Source organism: Macaca mulatta, chromosome 8 (assembly GCF_049350105.2).
Source record: "Macaca mulatta isolate MMU2019108-1 chromosome 8, T2T-MMU8v2.0, whole genome shotgun sequence".
Lineage (NCBI taxonomy): Eukaryota > Metazoa > Chordata > Mammalia > Primates > Cercopithecidae > Macaca > Macaca mulatta.
The window spans coordinates 96598920-96623169 of record NC_133413.1 but is presented as its reverse complement, the minus strand read 5'-3'; the positions used below and the strand labels follow the sequence as shown (position 1 = coordinate 96623169).

At 39.8% G+C, this 24250-nt stretch overlaps 1 protein-coding gene and 1 long non-coding RNA gene across 2 annotated transcripts in view; one reads left to right on the top strand and one right to left on the bottom strand.

Annotated features, from left to right (window-relative positions):
- Positions 1-826: 826 nt before the first annotated feature.
- ATP6V0D2 (ATPase H+ transporting V0 subunit d2) overlaps positions 827-24250 on the bottom strand; it is a 52601-nt gene continuing 29177 nt past the window's right edge. Inside the window, exons 3-8 of the mRNA XM_001082286.5 lie at positions 15316-15494; positions 13426-13505; positions 11980-12057; positions 4752-4928; positions 3501-3575; positions 827-2234 (exon numbers count right to left, since the gene is read on the bottom strand). Of these exons, the coding sequence (XP_001082286.1) occupies positions 2073-2234; positions 3501-3575; positions 4752-4928; positions 11980-12057; positions 13426-13505; positions 15316-15494 (751 nt within the window). The 3' untranslated portion in view covers positions 827-2072. The remainder of the gene's footprint in view (positions 2235-3500; positions 3576-4751; positions 4929-11979; positions 12058-13425; positions 13506-15315; positions 15495-24250) is intronic.
- Positions 6353-24250, top strand: part of LOC144330619 (uncharacterized) — a 56012-nt gene continuing 38114 nt past the window's right edge. Inside the window, exon 1 of the long non-coding RNA XR_013396925.1 lies at positions 6353-6861. This is a non-coding gene — a long non-coding RNA (uncharacterized LOC144330619). The remainder of the gene's footprint in view (positions 6862-24250) is intronic.

Below are 24250 nucleotides of genomic sequence, written 5' to 3'. Positions count from 1 at the left end.
ACTGGAGTCCTCCAGGGGGATACCATCAGGACCCCAGTGTGGGTTGGGCCTCCTGCATAGATGTGAGGCGGGGCACTTGGCTTTCTTCCTGGTTCTATGAGCCACTACTTTACTGTATGCTTAAAAGTTCCATTGGCTGGGTGTGGTGGCTGTATTCCTAGCACTTTGGGAAGTTGAGGTGGGAGGAATGCCTGAGCCCAGGAGTTTGAGATCAGCCTGGGCAACATGTAGAGACACTATCTCTACCTTAAAAAAGAAAAAGAATTAGCCAGTTGTGGTCGCACACACCTCTAGTTCCAGCTACTTGGGAGGCTGAGAAGCAGGAGGATCACTTGAACCTGCGAGGTTGAGGCTCCAGTGAGCTGTGATCCCACCCCTGCATTCCAGCCTGGGTGATGGAGCAAGATCCTGTTTCAACAACAACAAAAAGGTTCCTATCACTAAAATTACTAAAATATTTAACTAAAAAAGCTGGATTTTTGCAGAAAATTTGATTTACTCCTTGTTCTATGCATCTAATTCTAGATATCAATATTTGTATACTCTCTGTAAATATTCTGATTTGAAGAATTTTCAAATATATATGGGTTTATTTTTTAAAACATAGCAAATGTAGATTTTACATTTAGGAATATCTTTTATATTTAAAGGAAGGACTTGAGCAGTGCTGTGTTGCCTTTGTTTTCCTGGTAGCTCTATGCACCATTGCTACTGAGATTTTAATAGAGAATCCATGCCCTGCAAACTGAACTTGCGGTTTTTGAATGAGTAAACTACAATTAAGGAGGTCATTTTCTTCTCATGTAAAGAAGGAAGAAACCACAAGAAAGAGAGATATACCTTTTATTTAGAGAAAGGTGTGAAAAGCAAATTTATTAACAAATTGAACACTGCTTGCTTCTAGAAGATAGAATTTGGAGTTGTGTTGCTTTCTCAAGCTGATTGGATCAAAGTATATTAGAAAAACAAAATAAGGGGCCAGGTGCGGTGGCTGAACAAGGGGCCTGTAATCCTAGCACTTTGGGAGGCCGAGTAGGGTGGATCATGACGTCAGGAGTTCAAGATCAGCCTGACCAAGATGGTGAAACCCCAGCTCTACTAAAAATACAAAAAATTAGCCAGGTGTGGTGGTGGGCGCCTGTAATCCCAGCTACTTGGGAGGCTTAGGCAGAGAATTGCTTGAATCCAGGAGGCAGAGGTTGCAGTGAGCCAAGATTGTGCCACTGCACTCCAACCTGGGCGACAGAGTGAAACTCTGTCTCAAAAAAAAAAAAAAAAAAAGCAAAACAAACAAACAACACATTTTCCAACAAATGTGAACCATGTTGGCTACATACAGCTTTGGATTTCTGTGAATCTAGGCAAGGAACAGACAGTTAAAATGTCAATGAAGCCCAGCACAGTGGCTCACGCATATAATCCTAACACTTTGGGAGGCCAAGGGGGATCGTGGATCCCTTGAGCCCAGCAATTCGACACTAGCCTGGGTAATATGTAGAAACCCTGTCTCTACAAAAAATACAAAAATTAGCTTTGTGTGGTGGTGTGCACTTGTAGTCCCAGCTACTTGGGAGGCTGAGAAGTGGGAGGATCACTTGAGCCTGGGAAGTGGAGGCTGCAGTGAGCTGTGATCACACCACTGCACTGTAGCCTAGGTGACAGACTGAGACCTTGTCTAGAAAAAAATTTAAAAGAGAAAAAGCAAAGGAGACATTCAGTATTTGGACCTGTAGCGAAGCATGGAAAAGCATGAATAAAATACTTTTATTAGGTCCAATTTTTAACATGATCAAACAAGAATAAGAAAAATACCATAGGGTTAATTAAAATTAACCTGTAAGACCCAGTGAAGAATGAGACAGACATGTGGAAACAAGATCTAATGCCACTGAGAGTAAGGAAATGCTTTGTTTCAGGGCTGGCTTACTGTGTTTCCATGGATTTGCAGCTCAAGAAGATATAGTGTGGCTTACTTTTGTGTAGTCTAGATAATACAACATAATTTCTTTTATTTTCTTCAATAACTTCCTTTCAACATTTATAATTTTCTGCATTTGAGAACTTCACTTGGGTTATAAAATTGGAATGTAACTGTTGATTTTAGTTCGATGCCTCTGTGAAATACATTCTGCTATCCACACAATATTTCTCATTTCCTGTTCCTTCAGCTTTACATATGCATAAAACACACCGTAGTGGAACTGTCTGTTGAATGCCAGCACATTCATTTGTACCTGAGGAAAGAAAAAAAGTAACACAGATCATCAACTTATTTGGAACATTATGAAATAATATTAAGCTGCTGACTGGCTTGTACATGTGCAGTGCTTATTTGTGTTTAAATAAGCAATCTCTAAATTGGGCCTAATAGAGGAGTATGGTGACAACTCAGAAAGTTCTAAATGGAGAGTGTCACTCTGCAGATAAATGTAGACAATGGAAGTTATTAAAGTAGAATCACAAGAAAAGCTCCAAATTGAAATAGGATAACTTTTACACTGTTGGTGGGAGTGTAAATTAGTTTAACCATTGTGGAACATAGTGTGGCAATTCTTCAAGGATCTAGAACCAACACCACCATTTGACCCAGCAATCCCGTTACTGGGTATATACCAAAAGGATTATAAATCATTCTATTATAAAGATACATGTGCACATGTTTATTGCGGTACTGTTCCTAATAGCAAAGACTTGGAACCAACCCAAATGCCCATCAATGATAGACAGGATAAAGAAAATGTGGCACATATACACAGTGGAATACTATGCAGCCATAAAAAATGATGAGCTCATGTCTTTTGCAGGGACATGAATGAAGCTGGAAACCATCATTGTCAGCACACTAACACAGGAACAGAAAACCAAACACCACACGTTCTCACTCATAAGTGGGAGTTGAACAATGAGAACATATGAGCACAGGGAGGGGAACATCACACACTGGGGCCTGTTGGTGGCGGGGGCAGGGGTGAGCATAGGGGAGGGATAGCATTAGGAGAAATACCTAATGTAGATGAGGGGTCGAGGGGTGCAGCAAACCACCATGGCACGTGTATACCTATGTAACAAACCTGCACGTTGTGCACATGTATCCCAGAACTTAAAGTATAATAATTTTTTTTTAAAAAAAGAAACATTATCTCGTATGATTAACCAAAATTTTACACTAAAATTTGTAGCATTTGTAATAACGTTCTTCAGCAAATTCCATGAGGAATGGAATGTACTTCCATTAATTCCTGCAGTTTTTAAGTAAACTCTTTTAAAAGGGGGAAAAAAAAGAAAAAAGAAAGGCTCCAAACTTTAGCAGCACTGCTAGCATGAAGATTCCTAGGTGTGTGTGTAACTTTGTAGTAATAATACAGTAAAACTGCTTATCAGGCTATGAATGTGCCTAATCAATTGACATGATCAGTTGTAAAAAGAAAATCCAAAGTAAGAAAATATATAAAATCCACAGTAAAAGAAAAATAAGCTAATAGCATTTTCACTTATCATACCTCATGCTCGTAAAACACGTCCTCCAATGTCTTTCCCCCACTGCCACCTACAGCTTCAAATAAAGGTTTGTATACCTTAAAAACAAAAATGTTAATTTTAAATACATTTTCATTTCTTATAAATGTATGTAAGTATATTTTTCCTAGCATTATAGAAATTGCACACATATTTAAGAAAAAAAACTATACCAGGAGGACTGAAGGTTTTTTTTAATAGGATTTTGGCCTCCCAAAGAAACAACAAAAAATCCAAATAACAAGAGTGAGGATGAAATTCTAGCCTACTGGCTTGTTTAGGGCTACAAGGCAATTCAACTCTCAGTATACAGTGTTTGAACTCATTTTCTCACTCAGGGTCTTGGGGCTAGCTAGGTACATTATAGAAGCTCAGTGAATGCTCATGATTTGATCGGTATGGGCTCACAGGTTCTTTGAGATGAAAATTGATAAAATTCACATGCGATTTCCAGTGTGGAAGGGGTCGAATGTGGGAGAAATTCAAATTTTCATATTGTGCTAAAGAGTCTCACGCAATTACTTATGAGATGTCACAAAGTTTATGCATTTGCTGACTTTCATCTTTCCTGGAGTGCTTCAGAACCCCACAGGAAAAGATGAGTGTCATTCTAGCCCTGGAAAAGTTACCTGGAGGTTATGTAACTCTGTGCAAGTCAGAGGGAATAGAAGCTGAGCCGACGCGTACAACCTTAAGCTGAGGTGTTTTAGGTGCTCCAAGAGCAACTGGATGCTGGAGTGGGGGAAGGACACAAGCAGCTGTCTTTCCTCTCCTGATTTCTGGCCACTCAGCAAGGTGAGTGGAAAAACTAATACATCCATATCCTTCCTTGCAGTCCACCTGGACGTTCTGTGCCTAACCTTGTTTCCTTAGTGGGTACCTGAAAGGGCTGCTGGATCAGACTATTTTACATAACGTTGATATGAGCTCACATTTCCAGAACACTCCACCAGTCTCCTGGGGGAACTTGCTTTATCAAACACTTCAAAAGGAGTGCTCAGATGACCATTCCCCGGAGGTTTAAACAAGTACTTGCTTGGCAGGAACCTTAAAAATTAGCAGCTTGGGCTAAAAACTTAACGTGTCCCTTGCTGAAGCTTGCTTCAGCACTGCTTGCTACCTTACAAATGTTATTACTTCTTTTGAGTGTAAGTGGACATTTAATGTGTGAGCTTCTAAAGCACATGGAAATGAATTAACACAAGGGACTTAAGGAAGCCAGGGTCATCACATACTCCGTAATGATCTGCTACGTTCTTCATCTGGTCAAAGTCTTCTGCTTGAGCCAACAGCCGCAACCCCTCAGGATAGAGCTTGCCGAAGGTTGGATAGAGGGTCTCCCGGTCTTCTTTGCTCAATTCAGTACCAAAGGAGTTAAGAGTGATGATAAAAGCACGTCTGTCGGCCTCAAACTGAATTTGCAAGACAAAAACCAGTAAAATCTAATAAACTGCTAAATGCTATAAACAGACTCTTAACTACACAAATTCATTTCTGAAATGATTTGCTTTCCTTTCTGGATCTATGTCTAATTATACTCCAGACATGTGTTATTAGTGTTCCCCTAGTCTTTTCTTGTAATGGAGTAACTCTGCTTGCCAGAGAAGGATCACACAGCAGCAATGATGACCTATGACTCCTGAAACCCCAGTAAGCTTTATTTCCCGGGCACCCTGCAATGAATTCCTCACGTGTCTCTGTCACATTAGGCCACCAGCGTCGCAAGTGTCTCTTCTATAAAAAGGAGAATAATACCTATTTCTTAGGGTTCATTCAGGTACAGAACCAGGTAATATAAGTGGAAGTGCTTAGAATGATATTTGGAACAAAAAGTGCATGCCATACATGTTAATATCGCTTCCTAGTTGTCAATGTCAGCATAACTTTTTACATAATGAAATTTTGTGCTACCTACCATTTGTTTATACTTTCATGCCTTTGGTTTTCTTTGTTAGTGTCCTAGGTGAGGTATCAATAAATCTAAGACTAGCTAAGAACTATGTGGGGTGGGACAAGTAATGTTTCTCTCAAGAAGTTTTCTTCTTTGTAAGATGCTGGAGTGTGGCTAACGATCTTCAAGATAGGTCAACACATACTAACAGCCTGTCTTCTCTGTGCTGAACTAGGCACCTGGGCTCCCATCCCTCCATCATTCCTATTTCATCTGACCCCTCAAGTCTTTCTTGAAATTTCATTTATATTCCTTTGAGCTCCATGTTTCTACTGTCTCTTGGTTCTCCTCCTATCGACTCTGGCCATTCCATCTCAGTCTCTCCTTCAGGGACTCCTCCTCTACCTACTGTGGGGGCTTGCCATGGTTTCCTTGGGCTAAGCAGCAATTCTCTAGGTACTGCAAATGTCCAGTACTTACCACTTCATTTTGAAATCTGTGCCTGTGTTTCTCCCCACTTCATTGTTCTTTTTTTTTTCTTTCTTTTGAGATTGGGTCTCACTCTCTCATCCAGGCTGGAGTGCAGTGGTGGGGTCAGGAGTCACTGCAACCTCAACCTCCCAGGGCTCAGGTGATCCTCCCACTTCAGCCTCCCAAGTGGCAGGGACTACAGGCATGTGACACCCTGCCTGGCTAATTTTTCTTGTAGAGATGGGATTTTGCCATAATGCCCAGGCTGGTCATGAACTCCTAGGCTCAAGAAATCCTCCCTCCTGGGCCTTCTAAGTGTTAGGATTACAGGCATGAGCCACCATGCCCAGCCTTTTGTTCCTTTTTTAATAGCCAGTGCCTGACACATAAGAAAGTCTTAAGTACTTACTGAATCCAACAGAGTGATGTGTGATCCCCTAATACTTTGAAAATTCTCCAACATTCTCCATAATGTTGCTATTCAAAGCAATATTTTGTGGCTCAGTAGCTTTGACGTCACCTGGAAGCTTGTTAGAAGTGCAGAGTCTCAGGCCACAGTCCAGCCCTACTCAACCAGAATCTGCATTTTCATAGGATTCCCAGGCTATCCGTATGCACATGAAAGCTGAAAAGAATTGCTGTGCTATCCTCTAATCAGCTTTTGACTGGTTAACCGATAACAAAACCCAACTTGCAACAGATTTCACCGGAACTGTTATGTAAGAACAGGTGTTTTCTATCAGGAGAGTGAGAGTTAGTTCCATCTGATCCTTTTGATTGCTCTCATGGAGATTATGGGTGAGCTGAAAAGTAGGGAGTGGCTTTATTTGGAAGCAAAGGCAGCTGTCTCTGGCTACTGAATATAACCAGTCCTGTCAGTAATTTTAGACCTTCTAGGGATAAGAGAAGAAATGCAAGAGGAAGATTTCATGGCAATAAGAAAACTTCAGACAAAAATTAGGGCAGCAAGAGCAACAATGGAGGTAATTGTCCCAGATGTTCTTTAATGTGCTCTCTGATTCTAAAATGTTATGATCTTATAAGAGAATTAGGGCAACGTAGGCAGCATTGCAGACATGCAAACAGCAGAGGCCAGGTTGGAGGAGGGAGCTGCAGGAAGTAAAACAGGATGTTTTGGAGGAATTGTCATCGCTCAATCATTGGAAAAGCAATTGGAGAAGTGGGAAGGACAGATAGCTGGGGAGAGAATATGAATACAAGAAGAAAGGACTTTGGCTGATACAGGTTATCAGAGCCCCCCATCTTCTCACTACCTTCTTGTCCTTGTTACCACTTCTTCCCTTAGCCTACCACACATGTGCTCTCTTCCATAACTCTGCATGCCGAAATCCTCCCTGCATTCGCGTCCCATCAATTGTCATCTTTTTCATAAGAAGTCCTTCCATTTCTTCTCTAATTGGATATGATTCCCTTTGAACCCTGATTACATTCCATTTTCCTTTTATCATAACTATGTATCTACCTTACTTTTGTAGTCTAGAGGCTCTTTTGGGTGTGTATATTATCCTCTTAGGGAAAAAACCCATCATTTTAGAATTGGAAAAGGACTGTTCTTTGACCATCCCCAAGCAGAGTTTGACACGCATTTGATTAGAGGAGACCTGGTCTGGTGTAGTGTGACTTAGCTCCTGTTTCTTGCAGAGAGTTGGCATGCTGTGTGGTATGGTGTATGTTGGTAGTCCTGTACCTTTCCTTTTACTCTTCCCTATAAAAACATACTCATGTTAAAACTAGACCTTATTTTTTGTTGTTATTGCAAGAGATAGCAATATACTGTTGGGAAGAAGGGCACACCTGGCAGGAGGCAGTAGGCGGAGGTGTCAGTGGCAATGGAAAAGAGTAAAGTGAACTGGAATGGAGCCCAGCCTTATCAGCATACACTGACCAGTAGAGATTAAACAAACATATTTTGTGCTTGTTTTTCACTGCCCTATTAACCATAAGATTGAAGAGTAGGAGTAAAAGGCAAATATTATACTACAGTGCATTTGCCTTGAACATAAGTCAATTTCTTTTTTTTTCATATGAAGTTATAATCTTGTAATTAGGTCAGATTTTCACATGTAAGCTGAGGTTAATGGTCTCTTCTACCATATTAAGTCTCCGGCCAAATGAGAGTAAATGAGAATATACATGGAATTTATAAATAGTAAGTGCTCTATAGTTACAAAAATAAAAGGGAGGTAATTACACGATCGAAAGTATTTATGTAAACTGACAAACACCCTTTGATCATATAATTATAAACGTTTTAACTCCATGCCCTATGTAGCTGATATTTCTATATAAATAAAAATGGTTCAATGGATTTTTATTTTTATTTTTTAGAGACAGGATCTCACTCTGTCGCCCAGCCTGGAGTGAGGTGGTTTATGGCTCACTGGAACCTGGAACTTCTGGGCTGAGGTGATCTTCCCACCTCAGCCTCCTGAGTAGCCAGGACTATAGGTGTGTTCCACCAGGCCTGGTTAATTTCTGTATTTTTGTAGAGGTGGGATTTTGCTATGTTGTCCAGGCTGGTCTCAAACTCCTGGCTTCAAGCAATTCTTCTGCATAGGTCCCCCAAGGTGCTGGGATTGCAGGCGTAAACTACCATGCCTAGCTGCATTCTTTTTTAACGCTGTTTGAAACAAACAAACAACTAATTAATCTGATACCATGAAGATTGGAAAAGTACAATGAGAACACTGGGCATATCATAATTTGATCATATCATCCCAGTGGTAAGCATTTTTCTGATACTATCTTTTTTTTTTACATTACCGAGGATTACAAAGACATAATTCTTACCTATTTCTTACCTATTCAAAGACAGAATTCTTACCTTACCTATTTACCAATTCTTATAGTACACAGTATGATCTTGCTTATGAATTAGCATTTATGTTTATATAAAAGAATTGTGAATGGTGAATTTAATGCAGAGGCACTATGGCACAGTGGATAAGCACATAAGTACTGGAGCCAACTGCCTGCATTCCAATCCTGACTTACTAGCTGTGAGACACAAGGTAAGTTACTAGCCTTCTCTGTGCCTCAGTTGCTCCTTCTGAAAAACAGATACTAGACTACCTATTCTGTGTGGTTTTGAAGTCTAAGTGAATTCATGTATATAAAGCACTCAGCAATAGTGCTATTGTATACCTTTGATAAGGTTTTGAGTCTTCATATAACTTTTATTTCACATATTTCACAGGTAGAAAGTACAGAAACCATTTCTAAACCACAAGAATTATGCTGAGTAGAAATTCTACTTTTGAGCCATAGATAATACAGATTCTTATAGTGTGGCTAGTAGCTGAATTTATGAAAAGAAAGGGTAAGGCTTCATAGGGTCACTAATTACTCATGTTGCATGATTAGCATGACTGAGAGAGACTATTTTTCATTCTGTCATTTACTATACCTTAAAAATGTTATTTATTTATTCGATATCCACTTTCTGTACAATATAGATAAGGACAAAAATATTTTTTGGAGATCTTTAATGATAAGATTTTCACTTCATAATTATTTAGGCTTTATTTTAAGAATTTCAGGCTGGGACAACATAAATACATAAATAGACCTCATCTTTTTTTCTTTTCTTTCTTTCTTTCTTTCTTTCTTTCTTTCTTTCTTTCTTTCTTTCTTTCTTTCTTTCTTTCTTTCTTCCTTCCTTCCTTCCTTCCTTCCTTCCTTCCTTCCTTCCCTTCCTTCCTTCCTTCCTTCCTTCCTTCCTTCCTTCCTTCCTTCCTTCCTTCCTTCCTTCCTTCCTTCCTTTCTTTCTTTCTTTCTTTCTTTCTTTCTTTCTTTCTTTCTTTCTTTCTTTCTTTCTTTCTTTCTTTCTTTCTTTCTTCCTTCCTTTCTTCCTTTCTTTCTTTCTTTCTTTCCTTCTTTCTTTCTTTTTTTTTTTTTTCTGATGGAGTCTCACTCTGTCGCCCAGGCTGGAGTGCAGTGGCGTAATCTCGGCTCACTGCAACCTCCACCTCCCAGGTTCGACCTTCATGCCTCCTGTGCCTCAGTCTCCCAAGAATCTGGGATTACATACGTGCACCACCACATCCGGCTAATTTTTTTTTGTTTTGTTATTAGAGACAGGGTTTCACCATGTTGGTCAGGCTGGTCTCAAACTCCCAACCTCAGGTGCTACACCCACCTTGGCCTCCCAGAGTGCTGGGATTATAGGTATGAGACACCATGCCCAGCCAAGACCTGGTCTTTTCAAAAAAATAAAAAACTTAGCTGGGCATGGTGGCATGGGCATGTGGTCCCAGCTACTCAGGAGGCTGAGGTGGGAGGATCATTTGAGCCCAAGAGGTCGAGGCTGCAGTGAGCCATGATCATGCCACTGCACTCCTCCAGTTTGGGTAACAGAGTGAGGCCGCATCTCAAAAACAACAAACAAAATCTCAATAAGGAATAGCAGAATATTTTCAACTATAAAACTTTTTGTTTCTTTTTTCTATATCACCAGTCATCAAGCAAGTAAAATTTTAATGATTAGATGTTTTGAGGGGAACTAATTTTATCATATGTGGTTTCAGAGCATTAGGTTGAAATATTTGCAAATGAAGTTAATTTTTTTTCTTCTTACCTAAAGGGTAATGCTTATTAGGCTTTTCTCAAAATCAGAATTCCACCCACCAGTGAAGTCACTGTACCAGATAATGTAATGATGAAAAATATTCTTTAGATAAAATGTAGTTTCACAGGGCAAAGTAAGGGCTTATAAAAGCCCAAAGTGATATTTTTTTCTTTTTAAGTGAATTAGAAAATTATTTACTAGCAAGAGGAATAGATGTAAAGTACTCAGTGCAAATTATGTGCAGGATGCCCCACAAATCCTTCTGATCTCTGCCCTGAATCTCCCATGCATTTGTGGGTCAATATTCTTATGCAAGAGGACTCCTAAGCATAGATGAAATCTGTAGTCCTTAAGAGGAATTAACAAGAGTATCACATCACCTAGAGAGGTAGATACCCATGGTGGCGTTTGACACGTAATTAAATGAGCTTACCCACTGTGAATCACATAGCTAAGGGGTCTTCCTGCCAAAAGCTGGAATGCTCATGGGATGCTTGGGGCAGCCTTTATTTTAGGATTTATAAGGTACAATGTCCCTGTGGATGAAGTTATAGTGGACTTTTGGTGCCAAGTTGTGGGGGTTCCCAACTACTCAATGTTCCCTCACCAGAGGGAATCTGGGTCATTATTGAGTGTCTATAGTCCATTCATTACTCATAGGGTCAGAGGCATTTGAACCAGAGCAACTCCATCTTGAATAGGAGCTGGGTAGAATAAGGCTGAGACCTACTGGGCTGCATTCCTAGATGGTTAGGCGTTCTAAGTCACACGACGAGATAGGAGGTTGGCATAAGATACAGGTCATAAACACTTTGCTGATAAAACAGGTTGCAGTAAAGAAGCCTGCTAAAACCTACGAAACCAACAGTGACCATGGTCCTCTTTACTGCTACACTTCCACCTGCACCATGACAGTTTACAAAGGCCATGACAATGTCAGGAAGTTACCCTATATGGTCTAAAAAGGGTAGACATGAGTAATCCACCCCTTGTTCAGCATATAATCAAGAAATAACCATAAACACAAGTAACCAGCAGCCCTCGGGGCTGCTCTGCCTATGAAGTAGCCATGCTTTTACTCCTTTACTTTCTTAATAAACTTACTTTCACTTTATAGACCCAAATTCTTTCTTGCTGAGATTCAAGAACCCTCTGTTGGGGTCTGGGGTGGGACTCTTTTCCAGTAACAACAGTATACTAAATTTTTATTGTTTATAATCTATTTTTTACATACTACATCAAAATGAATCATAGCCTAATCTGTGTAAGCATTATTATTTTCTAATTCCAAGATAACTTTTCCATGTAGAAAACTTCCAGGCTCCAACTTAAAGAGTTGGAAAATACAACTCTTAACCAAATACATCAAATAATATATATAGTAAAATGTACTGCTTGTCTTATTTCTAGATTAAAAAAACTTCAAAGATAAGGAAATTTAAGTAAGGTTAAAACAATAAAAAATATGGAAGCACCTTATATAGCATAACAAAATTCAAGGACTCTTTCTTACCTCAAGAATGGGACACATAACGTCTGCTGTGACATCACCATGATTCTTACAGAATTTATAGAATGCCTCAAGGTAAGACTTAAAAAGAAAAAAGATCATAAAGTGATATAATGAATATATATATTCCTTTTGAAAATTTCTAGATCAGCTTTTCATGGTTTATCAAATGCTTTAATGGAAATTGAATTACATCTCCCATAGGGAGATATTTTATAATAAATTTGGTAGAAGCTTTCATATTGCAGCATGTTGCACAGACTAAAAAGGAAATCCAGAAAAGGACAAAACTGCATTTATCATAACTTATAATTACTTAACAAGCACTTTTTTTGCATGGTTTTGGATTATTTCATATGGTTAATTCTTGCTATTTTAACAAGAGTGCCAAGTTCTTTTCTGAGATCAGTGAATAATTTTAGATTCAGCCCTATGCTGACATTTAATCTCTTATAGAGGCACATTTGGGACAGCTTTGAGCTTGGAGCTATATGGGAAAGGTTGTAGGGTCAGACTGCCTGAGTTTGGATCCCAACTCTAATACGTTTTAGCTAACTGACTTCTTCCAAAGAAACCTTGGCTCTCCAAGCCTCAGTTTTCTCCTCTGAGGAATGGAGATAGCATAAACATCATATTTTTGCCAGGTGGATTAAGTGAGTTAAGGCCTATAAATTACTTAGAACAGTGCCTTCTGTTAGTTATATCTCAAAGATGCCTCCTCTAGGCCCATAAGTCACTTTACCAAAAGGAACACTGCCTGCAATACGCTTTTGAAAGGACCACAAGTTTGAACACAGGATGCCATGTATATGGCATGGCCGTATATATTCAGTTACTCTGTGTGAGTGTCCAAAGAGGCTATGGTTATTTGAGTAAAAATGGACAGATTTTGCTCAGTCTATAGTATATACAGCTACTCAAATGGTGGCAGCACAGTCCAGACAGACAATCAGATTATGCAAAGTGGTACCTATGATGCAGTGTACACAAATTGTTCATTCTGGTATGCTGCACACTGTAGATTAAAATTGTGTGGGCAGATTAGCTGTGAGATTCAGGGATACTAACAAGATTGAGGTCAGAGATGAACACTGCATAACAGAAGGTTTACTATGTGTGCTGGTTGCTTTAAATGGATTGATATTGTTCATCCCACTTATTCACCTACCACCATCCAAACACCTTTTATGTTCCAGATACCATGCAAGGAGCTGGGAATATGGAAGAATAGGGCATGTTATTTCCTCTCAAATATCTTGCTGGCTAGGGGAAGCTGACATGCATGCATTTAACTAGAGAATAGGCCAGAACTATAAAAGTTATATTCCAAATATGCACAGTTTCATAATTGCAGAAGTTGGTTAATGAGCAACGTAACTTTTATTAGAGAACACTAGTCACAATATATTGTGTAATCAAGAAAAACGCAATATTTGGGAAAACCATTACCTTGTATAGTTTATTGCGCAGCAATTCAATATTCAGTTCATCTAGAGCATTTTCAGACATGCAGTCTTGGAAGAACGGAGCTGAAAGCAGAAATTGCCATACCAAAAAATGAATCTTAAGCAAGATTATAAACTGTAGAAAATGTATCCTGAACACACCACCCTCTGCTCACTCCTGACAAGAACACTGCAGAGTTGCAATCCATACACTCAACTAAATAAGGCTAATAGTAATGAGGATGAAAGCACTTATTACTTTTTAAGCATTTATCATGTGTAAGCCCTAAACCGGGGGGCCCCAACCCGCAGGCCACAAACCAACACCGGTCCGTGGCCTGTTAGGAATTGAGGTGAATAGTGGGCCAGAGAATGGCTTCAACTGTAATTATAATTATATAACCATTCCCCATTGCTTGCATTACCACCTGAGCTCTGCCTCCTGTTGGATCAGTGGCAGCATTAGATTCTCATAGGAGAGCAAACCCTATTGTGAACTGTGCATGTGAGAGATCTAGGTTGCACGCTACTTATGAGAGTCCAATGCCTGATGATCTGTCACTGTCTCCCATCACCCACAGATGGGACTGTCTAATTGCAGGAAAATAAGCTCAGGGCTCCCACTGGTTTTACATTATGGTGAGTTGTATCATTATTTCATTAGATATTACAATGTAGTAATTATAGAAATAATGTGCACAATAAATGTAATGTGTTTGAATCATCCTGAAACCATCCCCTCTCTCCCGTGTTGGAAAAGTTGTCTTCCACGAAACCAGACCCTGGTGCCCAAAAGGTTGAGGACTACTAAACCTCACTCACTACACTACACACTGAATATACTTTCACTTAATCTTCACAACACCTTGGAGCTATTCACTTAAGGCATTTTTGGAAGTCCCCCCTCCTCTACTATCTAATGATAATATTTATTATTTGCAACTTTAGTATGTGCCAAGCATGGAGTTGTACTTAAATTGTGTTTTATTTTTAAAACTCTGTTATAAAAAGACATGATTATTTCCAAAATGAGGAAACTGGGATGAATTGAATTGCTCCTAGTCACCTTGTTGGGACCGGGCAGAGCCTGGCTTCATGCTCATGCCTGTCTGATTGCGGTCTCAACCTCTCTCGACTAGCCTATGGTATCTCAGCATTGGGTGCTTAATGATGACACAAATATTTTTTTTTCCTTTTTAAAATACCTATTTTAAACAGCAACTATTTTGACAAATGATCAATAGTGAATTGCTACTATCCAGATTTCCTGACAATATTAGATAATGATGCTTATACAATTATCTCTTTAGCATTTTGAATACTACAACTCTTGTTAGTGCCAAATTATAATGAAATTAACAATCATTTCATCATTGCTTCTGATGACTTGACATCTCAGTCATGCTCTTGAGCATCTCAGAAAAATGACATTTTTAAACTTCCCGAAACAAAATGCTTCCTATATGCAACCGTATCTAGACAGAAGTTTAAATGGAAGGACAAGAAACTAATCCTATAAAACCAAGCTAGAAAATTACATTTTTTTGAAGAATGACAAGTTCTATTATTTATTTGCTATGACCTGGTATAAAGTGAAGGGTTTGAAGGTTGAGAGATGAGCCCCAATTCCTTCTCTACTACAAATGGTTCACATGTGATCTGAGCAGGTTGCTTCATTTGTCCTCATCTGAAAAATGAGGGAGCTGAACTAGATGATTCCTTAATGTCTCTGCCACTTCCGGGAATCTGCATAGTATGCTACTGTATACATGGAAAAAAAATTGTGAAATCAAAGTACATTTTCTTTTGGACCACAGGGAAGAAAAAATAGTACATTTTCTAATGACTGTGATAACATACACAAGCAGCTACCAAATTACCTAAGTGTTCCTACCTAATGGCGTTTCGATCAGAATGGCATTAAAGAGATCTGAAGGTGTCTCTGCAATGTTGACAGCTTCCATTTCTGTGAAACGGCCCAAGGGGTGGCACTTCCCCAGAATTTCTTTCACAGATTTTTTCTGCAATGCACCATTCATCAGCAGAATCACATTGTCTATCATGTAACTGCACCTGGTTTAGAAGACAACTCAATCATTAGAGGACAACTGCAAAAGGATAAGAAGAATCCTACAAGTAAAAAATACACACCTTTGAGGTACACACTGTTTCATTCAGGAAATACATGAGTCTCTTTTTATTTTGAACACTGGAGTTTACGAGATGTGGAGAAAAATATATGACCTCTGAGACTGTCATAAATTAAAAAGGCATATTCAATACTCTTTTTTTTTTTTTTTTGAGACAGAGTCTCTCTCTGTCACCCTGACTGGAATGCAGTGGCCCAATCTGGGCTTACTGCAACCTCCGCCTCCCGGGTTCAAGTGATTCTCCTGCCTCAGCTTCCCAAGTAGCTGGGATTACAAGCTCTCGCCACCATGCCCAGCTAATTTTTGTATTTTTAGTAGGTACAGGGTTTCAGCATGTTGGCCAAGCTGGTCTCAAACTCCTGACATCAGGTGATCTGCCCACCTTGGCCTCCCAAAATTCTGGAAATATAGGCGTGAGCCACTGTGCCTGCGCCTGGCCATGAAAAAGCATATTCAATATTCTAACAACTAACTAAATAAAACCTTGGCTGGTGGGAATATGCGGAAGAAGCCCCTCCATAGTCACTGTCAAATGCGATGGGGCAGGGGTAAGAGTGTGAACTTGTTTGGTTTATCAGAATGGACAAAGGGCTTGAAAAGTTGAAAAACACAGACCTGAAGCATCTTACTCTACTTTAAAAAGTGACAACTATATTTGAATCTGCAATGAAGCCTATCACTGAGGATTCAAAATTTAATGCTAAAAAATACTGTGTAATTCTGTCCTCATATGAGATCACATTGTGAATTTTCTAGGCCACCTTCCCCACATACCCAAGAGTTTATTAATTCATATTAATTCATATTTTAATCCTTTTAATGTGATTTCTTTATTTGATATAAGCTCTGCTCAGGATATCCTGGGTGCGTGTCCTGGTTCACTCATGTACTCAGCACCTAGGATATTCCAAGCAATGAGGTTGAGAAGTAAATGAGACCGGGGCATTCCTTTACAGAGAATACAGCTTAAGTGAGGAACTGGACACAGAATCATTTACAATAAATCACAATAGGGCATACATGCTATGCAAAATAAATTATAAGGTGGTGTGGAGAATCATAGCTGGACACTAAACCAGTCCTGGAATTAGACTTGCTAGAGAAATGACAGTCAAGTAGAAACTTGAAGAATTAGTAGGAGCCGGCCAGCCGAAAGGGGCTGGGAACTGGGGGAAAGCACATTTCAAGGTGGAAGGAAGAACGTTTGAAAAGCCCCAGAGATGAGAACACAAGGACACTCAGGGAGTTTCCTTTGCCTGGGCCAAGCAACGGAGGTTACTGACTGCCCTTACACTGAAGGGACCATTATGACCTATGTAAATATTAAAACAGGAGAAGAGGTAAACAAACACCTATACAGTAAGGGCAGTCAGTATCCTCCGTTGCCCTTAACATCCAAGTTCCTCATCTTGTCTTTAGTACCCACATGCTCGGCCCCAGCCCCGGCTCCAGTGCTCGGCCCAGGCAAAGGAAACTCCGAGTGTCCTTGTGTTCTCATCTCTGGGGCTTTGCAAACGTCCTTCCTTCTGCCTTGAAACGTGCTTTTCCCCAGTTCCCAGCCCCTTTGCAGAGTCTGGCTGCATGGGGGACAGACTTCCTGGGCAGGGAATTCATTTCTGGCTGGAAAAGGGGGTCTCCTTCATTGTGGAGCTTCTACAGCTTACCCCCAAAAATTCTAACTAAAGAAGTTTTTGAAGCAGGCAATTATCCCTTTATAAAAAGCACATGACTATAAAGTTTCTTCACCTCCTGAACAGCAGTACCAAATTTAGACACTATGGAATTTTAGAATCCTTTTTATCTCTTCAAAATGATATTAAAATGGAAGTGCTTATTTAACTGTCCCTTTATGGCTCAAAAGCAATTACCTGAGAGGGCAATTGCTAGCACTTAATAATCCTTAGCAGACTCTAGACATTTAATTGTTCCCCACAACCCCCCTGCAATGTAAAAGCATCCGAACTGTGAACATTCCCAATTAGCAGAGGACTATTAGAGCAACGTTGACGGGCAACCAACGTCAATGGTGTGAGTAGGATGCAGCCTGCGTATAACACGCAGACGTGCCTCTACAATGTGTGCATGTGTGTGTATTAAGTATTTTTATTTTTACTTTTTTACTAATAGACAGGCTAAGCCCTATATGGCAATGAGCAAGAGCTTTATAGATTGAGTTCAATTTTATTTCAACTCTTACTGAGTGGCCTTGTTTCTAAAATGGAACAATAACACCAGTTCTTGCAGTGTTGCTCAGAAACACTGAGAACCCAGGGCTTAGCCCACGATGAGGGGCAGGGGTGTCTCTTTCCTGTCCCCTTTCTCATTTCCATCACACATAGGTACCAGGCATATAATTATCATTGGCTGTTGGAGTGACAGGGACATAGTGTAACCAGAAGACAGTTTACTTTCTCCAGACTATAATCTTTGTAGATCTCCAGGGAGTCATGCAGGCAATGGTTGCAAAGCAAATAATTGCTGACATTACCTGAGTAATTTTTGAACAAAAAGACACCAGGGTGTTTACCTAATTCAAACCCCCGTTTCAGATAGTTATCCTCATAAGTAGTGACAGAGCCACCCATTCAGTTAGGTTAATTTTTCTCCTACTCATGGTCTAGACAAATGTCCTTTGACACCTGTAAAGATCATAGTCACCTAAAACTGTGATGAGCCAATTACTCAATTTCAAAAATTTTAGGATATTAAAAATTTTTTAAATGCTGATTCTTTTTGAGGTTTTTACTATGTGGCAGTAATTATGTGCACACTCTCACTCAAGCTTCACAACAACTCAATGCTGTAAGAACCATTATTAAGGAAAACCGAGTCTTAGCAGTACTAAATACCTTGCCCAAGATCACAGTGCTGGCAAGCAGCAGAGTTGGGTCCCTAAAATCAAAGTGCTGGCTCTCCCTAGAAGGTTCAGATAAAAGAGCTCAAGCCAGATGATATTTTAACATTTCCATTTGATCTTAGAGCTATTCTTTCTCCTCCTGCTCCCTAGCTTAAGGATCTCAAAGATAACTATATTTTCTGTATGATAACTACCACATTCTGGTGCTATAACAGTTGCTAAGAGGTCAAATAATATAGAGCCATAATTTGGTAAGTTAGAGGAATTGCTCTTCTCTGAATAAAAATTTTAGTACTTCAGTGTCATTAGCAATAGCTGAGAAATGACTGTCATTCACAAAGCACTCTGGCATGAGATAGAAAAAGAGAAACGCCTTCTAAGAAAAACACAGTTCAGTGAAGAAGCTCTCCAGGGTATTACCTCTTCATTGTCACACCCACCCTTTCCCACCCACCACCCCCAATGCCTAGAAAATGCGAATCAGTTCTCCCACTCTATAATTTTGCCGTTTTCTGAATAATATATAACTGGCAGCAGATAATAAGTGACATTTTGAGACTGGCTATTTTAGCCCTGCTCGGTGTTCTTGAGATACATGTAATACATTCAAGCTGTTGCATGTAAACTGTTTGTTCCTTTTAATTGGTGAGTAGTATTCCATGGTATTGATATACCACAGTGTATTTAACCATTCACCTATTGATGGACATTTGTGTTTTTTTCTAGTTTTTGGCTATTACAAATAAAAACTGTTAAGAACATCTCTGTGCTGATTTTTATATTAAAATAAGTTTTTATTATTCTTGGATAAATGCCCTGAAGTGCAGTTGCTAAATGGCATAGTAAGAGTATGTTTAGTTTTTTAAGAAACTGCAAGACTATTTTTTAGAGTAGCTGTCCCAATTTTAGCGCAGTATTAAAAACTTTACTTCTTTTTAAGTGTCTTTTCTTTCCCTGTTTATAACTGTTATAAATATTTCCTCTATATACATCAAGAACCACATCAGACAGTGTAATGATTTTGCTTCAACTGTCAAATACAATTTAGAAAACTCAGGAGGAGAAAGAGTGTATTGTATTTACCCATATTTTTCTCCTTTCTGTTGTTCTTTCTTTTTTCCTGTTGTTTCAAAATTACTCTTTTTATCATTTCCTTTGTGTTTCAAATGCTTTGTTTAGCCATTCTTTTAGTGTAGGTCTACTGGTGACAAAATCTCTTAGTTTTCCTTCATCTTAGAATGTCTTGATTTTCCCTTCATTCCTGAAGAATATTTTCACTGAATACAAAATGCAAATTTTTTTCTTGTCTTTAGTGCTTGAAAAATACTACACTTCTTGCTTCTGGCTCCGTGGTGCCTAATGAGAAATCTATGGTTCAAATTGCTTCTCTCTTATTGGTAAGGAGTCATTTCCCATAGCTTTCAAGATTTGTTTTATCTTTTTTTCTTTCAAAAGTTTGATTATGACATGTCTTGGCCTGGGTTTAACTGGATTTTTCCTGTTTGGACTTTCACTTAGCTTCTTGAATCAGTGGGTGTGTGTCTTTTGCCAAATGGGGGGGAATTTTCAGCCATTATTTCTTTGAATACTTTTTCAACCTTTCTTTTTTTCTCCTCTCATTCTGGGATTTATTACTACTCTGCACGTGGCCTCTATTGACACCAAGGCTAAAAGAGGGCTTATTACTGCTGGGAGGTGGTCAAAGGCCCAGCTTCCCGCTTGGCCCTCTCTGACCCCATTTACAGCCAGGTGAGGGTGGACATCTGGGCCCCCACTAAGCCTTTGCTTAAAGGGGTAGGGTTGCAGTTTTTCCCATGGCACTTGGTTAGAGTAGAGTCATTATTATCTAAAGATATTCTTGTTGTGGCCAGGCGTGGTGGCTCACGCCTATAATCCCAGCACTTTGGGAGGCCAAGACAGGTAGATCACAAGGTTGGGAGTTCGAGACCAGCCTGGCCAATATGGTGAAACCCCGTCTCTACTAAAAATATAAAAATTAGCTGGGCATGGTGGCGGGCGCCTGTAGTCCTAGCTACTTAGGAGGCCGAGGCAGGAGAATCGCTTGAACCCGGGAGGCGGAGGTTGCAGTGAGCCGAGACTGCACCACTGCACTCTAGCCTGGGCGACGGAGCGAGACTCCGTCTCAAAAAAAAAAAAGACTTTCTACTTGTGAGGTTGCCCCTTTCCTGGTCCTTTGGCTAGAGAGAACAGGCTTTAGTGTCCTCCAAGATGCCAATACTTCAACCGCAATAAGATAGCATCTTACCCAATTTAGAATGGATAGTATTAAAAAGACAAACAATAAAATATACTGGAGAGAGGATGTGGAGAAAAGGAGATTCTTATACACCATTGGTAGAAATTTCAGTTAGCACAGCTACTGTGGAAAACAGTATGAAGATATCTCAAAAAACTAAAAACAGAAACACCATACAATGCAGCAATCCCACTACTGGGTATCTATACTAAGGAAAATAAATCAGTATATCAAAGGGATACCTGCATGCACATGTTTATTGCAGCACCATTCACGATAACAAAGATATGGAATTAACCTAAGCATCCATCAACAGATGAATGGGTAAAGAAAGTATGGTATAGATACACAATAGAATACTATTCTGTCATAAGAAGAATAATATGTCATTTGCAGCCACATGGATGGAATTGGAGGTCATTATGTTAAGTAAAATAAACCAGGCACAGAAAGCCAAATATCGTATGCACTCACTCATGTGTGGGAACTAAAGAAAGTTGATCTCATAAAGGTAATCAATAGAATGACAGATAATAGAGGCTAGAAAGGGTGGGTGGTGGGGAGGGGGAGATGAGGAGAAGCACATTAAGAGGTACAAATATACAGTTAGATAAAAGGTATAAGTCTATAGACAGTAGAGCAGAGTGACTATAGTTAACAATGTATGACATATTTCAAAATAGACTGATGGTTCCCAACATAGAAATGACAAATACTCAAAGTAATAGACTCATCAAATACCCCGACCTGATCATTACACATTCTATAACGGTACCAAAACATCGCATGGACCCCATAAATATAGAAAAGATTATGTATCAATTAAAAAAAAACACTCTAATACTTCAAATAGTCCTGTGGTTTGTTTAGTGCCCTGAAGTTTTTTATACCTCAGGGCTATACATCACAGTATGGTGTAAAAGGATGGTGGAAAAAGAACAATTGTGATAAGGAGGTGATAATGGGAACCCAGCACAGTGTTCTGGCTTCAAGTACTCTTAGGTAGTTTTAGTACATATACATATAGGCACTCAGGATCTGGAAACTGGTCATCTTGTAATCACTCCTGTCTCCATAACCCTTGGAAAGCATCCTGTAGACCTAGGGGGACACGTACAACAGAGGAAAGATTGCTGTCCTATAGAATGTTCAAAATTATTCACTAAGATAGGTTTTAATTTCTTTCTTTTTTAAATTTCAATTTTTGCATATGTTTTTAAATGGACATAAGACTGGGTGCAGTGGCTCACACCTGTAATCTCAGCACTTTGGGAGGCCGAGGCAGGCAAATCACCTGAGGTCAGGAGTTCGAGACCAGCCTGGCCAACATGGTAAAACCCCATCTCCACTTAAAATACAAAAATTAGCCAGGCATGGTGACAGGTGCCAGTAATCCCAGCTACTTGGGAGGCTGAGGCAGGAGAATCGCTTGAACCGGGGAGGCAGAGGTTATAGTGAGCTGAGATCGCACCACCGCACTCCAGCCTGGGTGACAAAGCGAAACTCCGTCTCAAAAAATAAAATAAATAAAAATGACTGGGTGCGGTGGCTCACACCTATAATCCCAGCATTTTGGGAGGCTGAGGCGGGCAGATCACGAGGTCAAGAGATCAAGACCATCCTGGCCAACATGGTGAAACTCTGTCTCTACTAAAAAATACAAAAATTAGCTGGGCGTGTTAGTGTGCACCTGTAGTTCCAGCTACTTGGGAGGCTGAAGCAGGAGAATCGCTTGAACCCAGGAGGCAGAGGTTGCAGTGAGCTGAGATTGCACCACTGCACTCCAGCCTGGTGACAGAGTGAGACTTCGTCCCCCTGCCACACAAAATAAATAAATAAATATATATATATAAAATGGACATAATATATTAGAAAAATGCATATAATATATAATTAAGTATGTTAGCATATTATGTTGGTCTTGAGTTTTAATGATTGAGGTATATGATTAAAGGATGGTGATCACTGATCTAAGGGGACAGAAGGGACGTTGGACATTATATAACAAAGAACTGCTAGCCACACTGTTATTTGTCTCTAAGATAAAATCCAAAAGGGTCTCTGAGGTAGAGAAGGGGAGAGTTAAGATTTCTGATGTACTTACGAGTACTGAGTCAGAGTGAGCAGAGATGGTGATAAACCCAGACCTTGAGAACAGAATCGAAAGGGGAAAAACTGGGGTGAGGGGTCATTATGCCAGCAGAAATGCTCCGAGGCTTCCCCGTAGGGCACATGGGGAGGAGGACAGAGGCAGGCAGCTGGGCATATTATTCTTCCTCTCAAGTACCAGCAAGAAGGTGGCTTCACTCTGGGGAGAGAGTGCTTTTCAGGCTGCATCTGCCAGGATTTGCAATGGTATTTGATGAGTGTAAACACCCCTCCAGGACACCTTCCTTCTCATTCCTGGAACTTGAATTCTGTGATCACTTGTCTTATGATTGCCCTATCTCCCAGGCCTGTCATTTTCTTTTTCTTTTTAGCTCATTTGTTGTTTTGTTTTTCCTGTCTGTCTCTTAAGCATTGCACACCCTGAGACTAGAAAAACTCTGTTTTGTAAAATTATTTTTAACATAACTTAATTTTTAGAATAAGTTTAGATTCACGGAAAAAATTGGGATTATGGTACAGAGAGTTTCCGTATACCCCATACCCAGTTTCTTCTTATTAACGTCTTAAAATAGTTTGGCACATTAGTTATAATTCATGAATCAATATTAACATATTGTTATTAATTAAAGTCCATATTGTATTATTTCCTTGGTTTTTAAGGGATAGGAAGGAGATTTTTGCAAGGAAGAAGGAGAAAGAGTGAAAATGGTAAAAAAAAAAAAAAAAAGGAGCACAAAGAGTTGTCACAGAATGAGACAAGGACATCAACAACGGTAAATGACATGGTGAATTAGGAAAGAGCTGAAAAAATATCCATTGGACTTAGCTGTTAGAATGGCTTTTGGTGACTTGATGGGGAAGGAAATAAGACTGAAGTGGAATGAGGAAATAAGTGAGAAAATAGGGAAGTATAGATTATTATTTTCTTTTCTTTTTTGAAACAGGGTCTCTCTTTGTGACCCAGGCTGGAGTGCTGAGGTACAATCACAGATCACTGCAGCCTCGACCTCCTGGGCTCAAGCAATCCTCCCACCTCAGTCTCCAGAGTAACTGCAGCTGCAGGCATGCACCATCATGCCTGGTCAATTTTTTCCTTTTTTTTTTTTTTTTCTGAGGCAGAGTCTCACTCTGTTGCCCAGGCTGGAGTGCAGTGGTGCCATCTCGGCTTACTGCAATCTCCACCTCCCAGGTTCAAGCAGTTCTCCTGCCTCAGCCTCCTGAGTAGCTGGGACTACAGGCATGCATGACCACGCCCAGCTAATTTTTGTATTTTTAGTAGAGATGGGGTTTCACCATGATGGCCAGGCTGGCCTCGAATTCCTGACCTCAGGTGATCCGCAGGTCTTGGCCGCCCAAAGTGCAGGGATTACAGGCGTGAGACACGCACCTGGCCATTTTTTTTTTCCCCTTTTTTATAGAGAAAGGGTCTCCCTGTGTTGCCTAGGCTGGTCTCAAA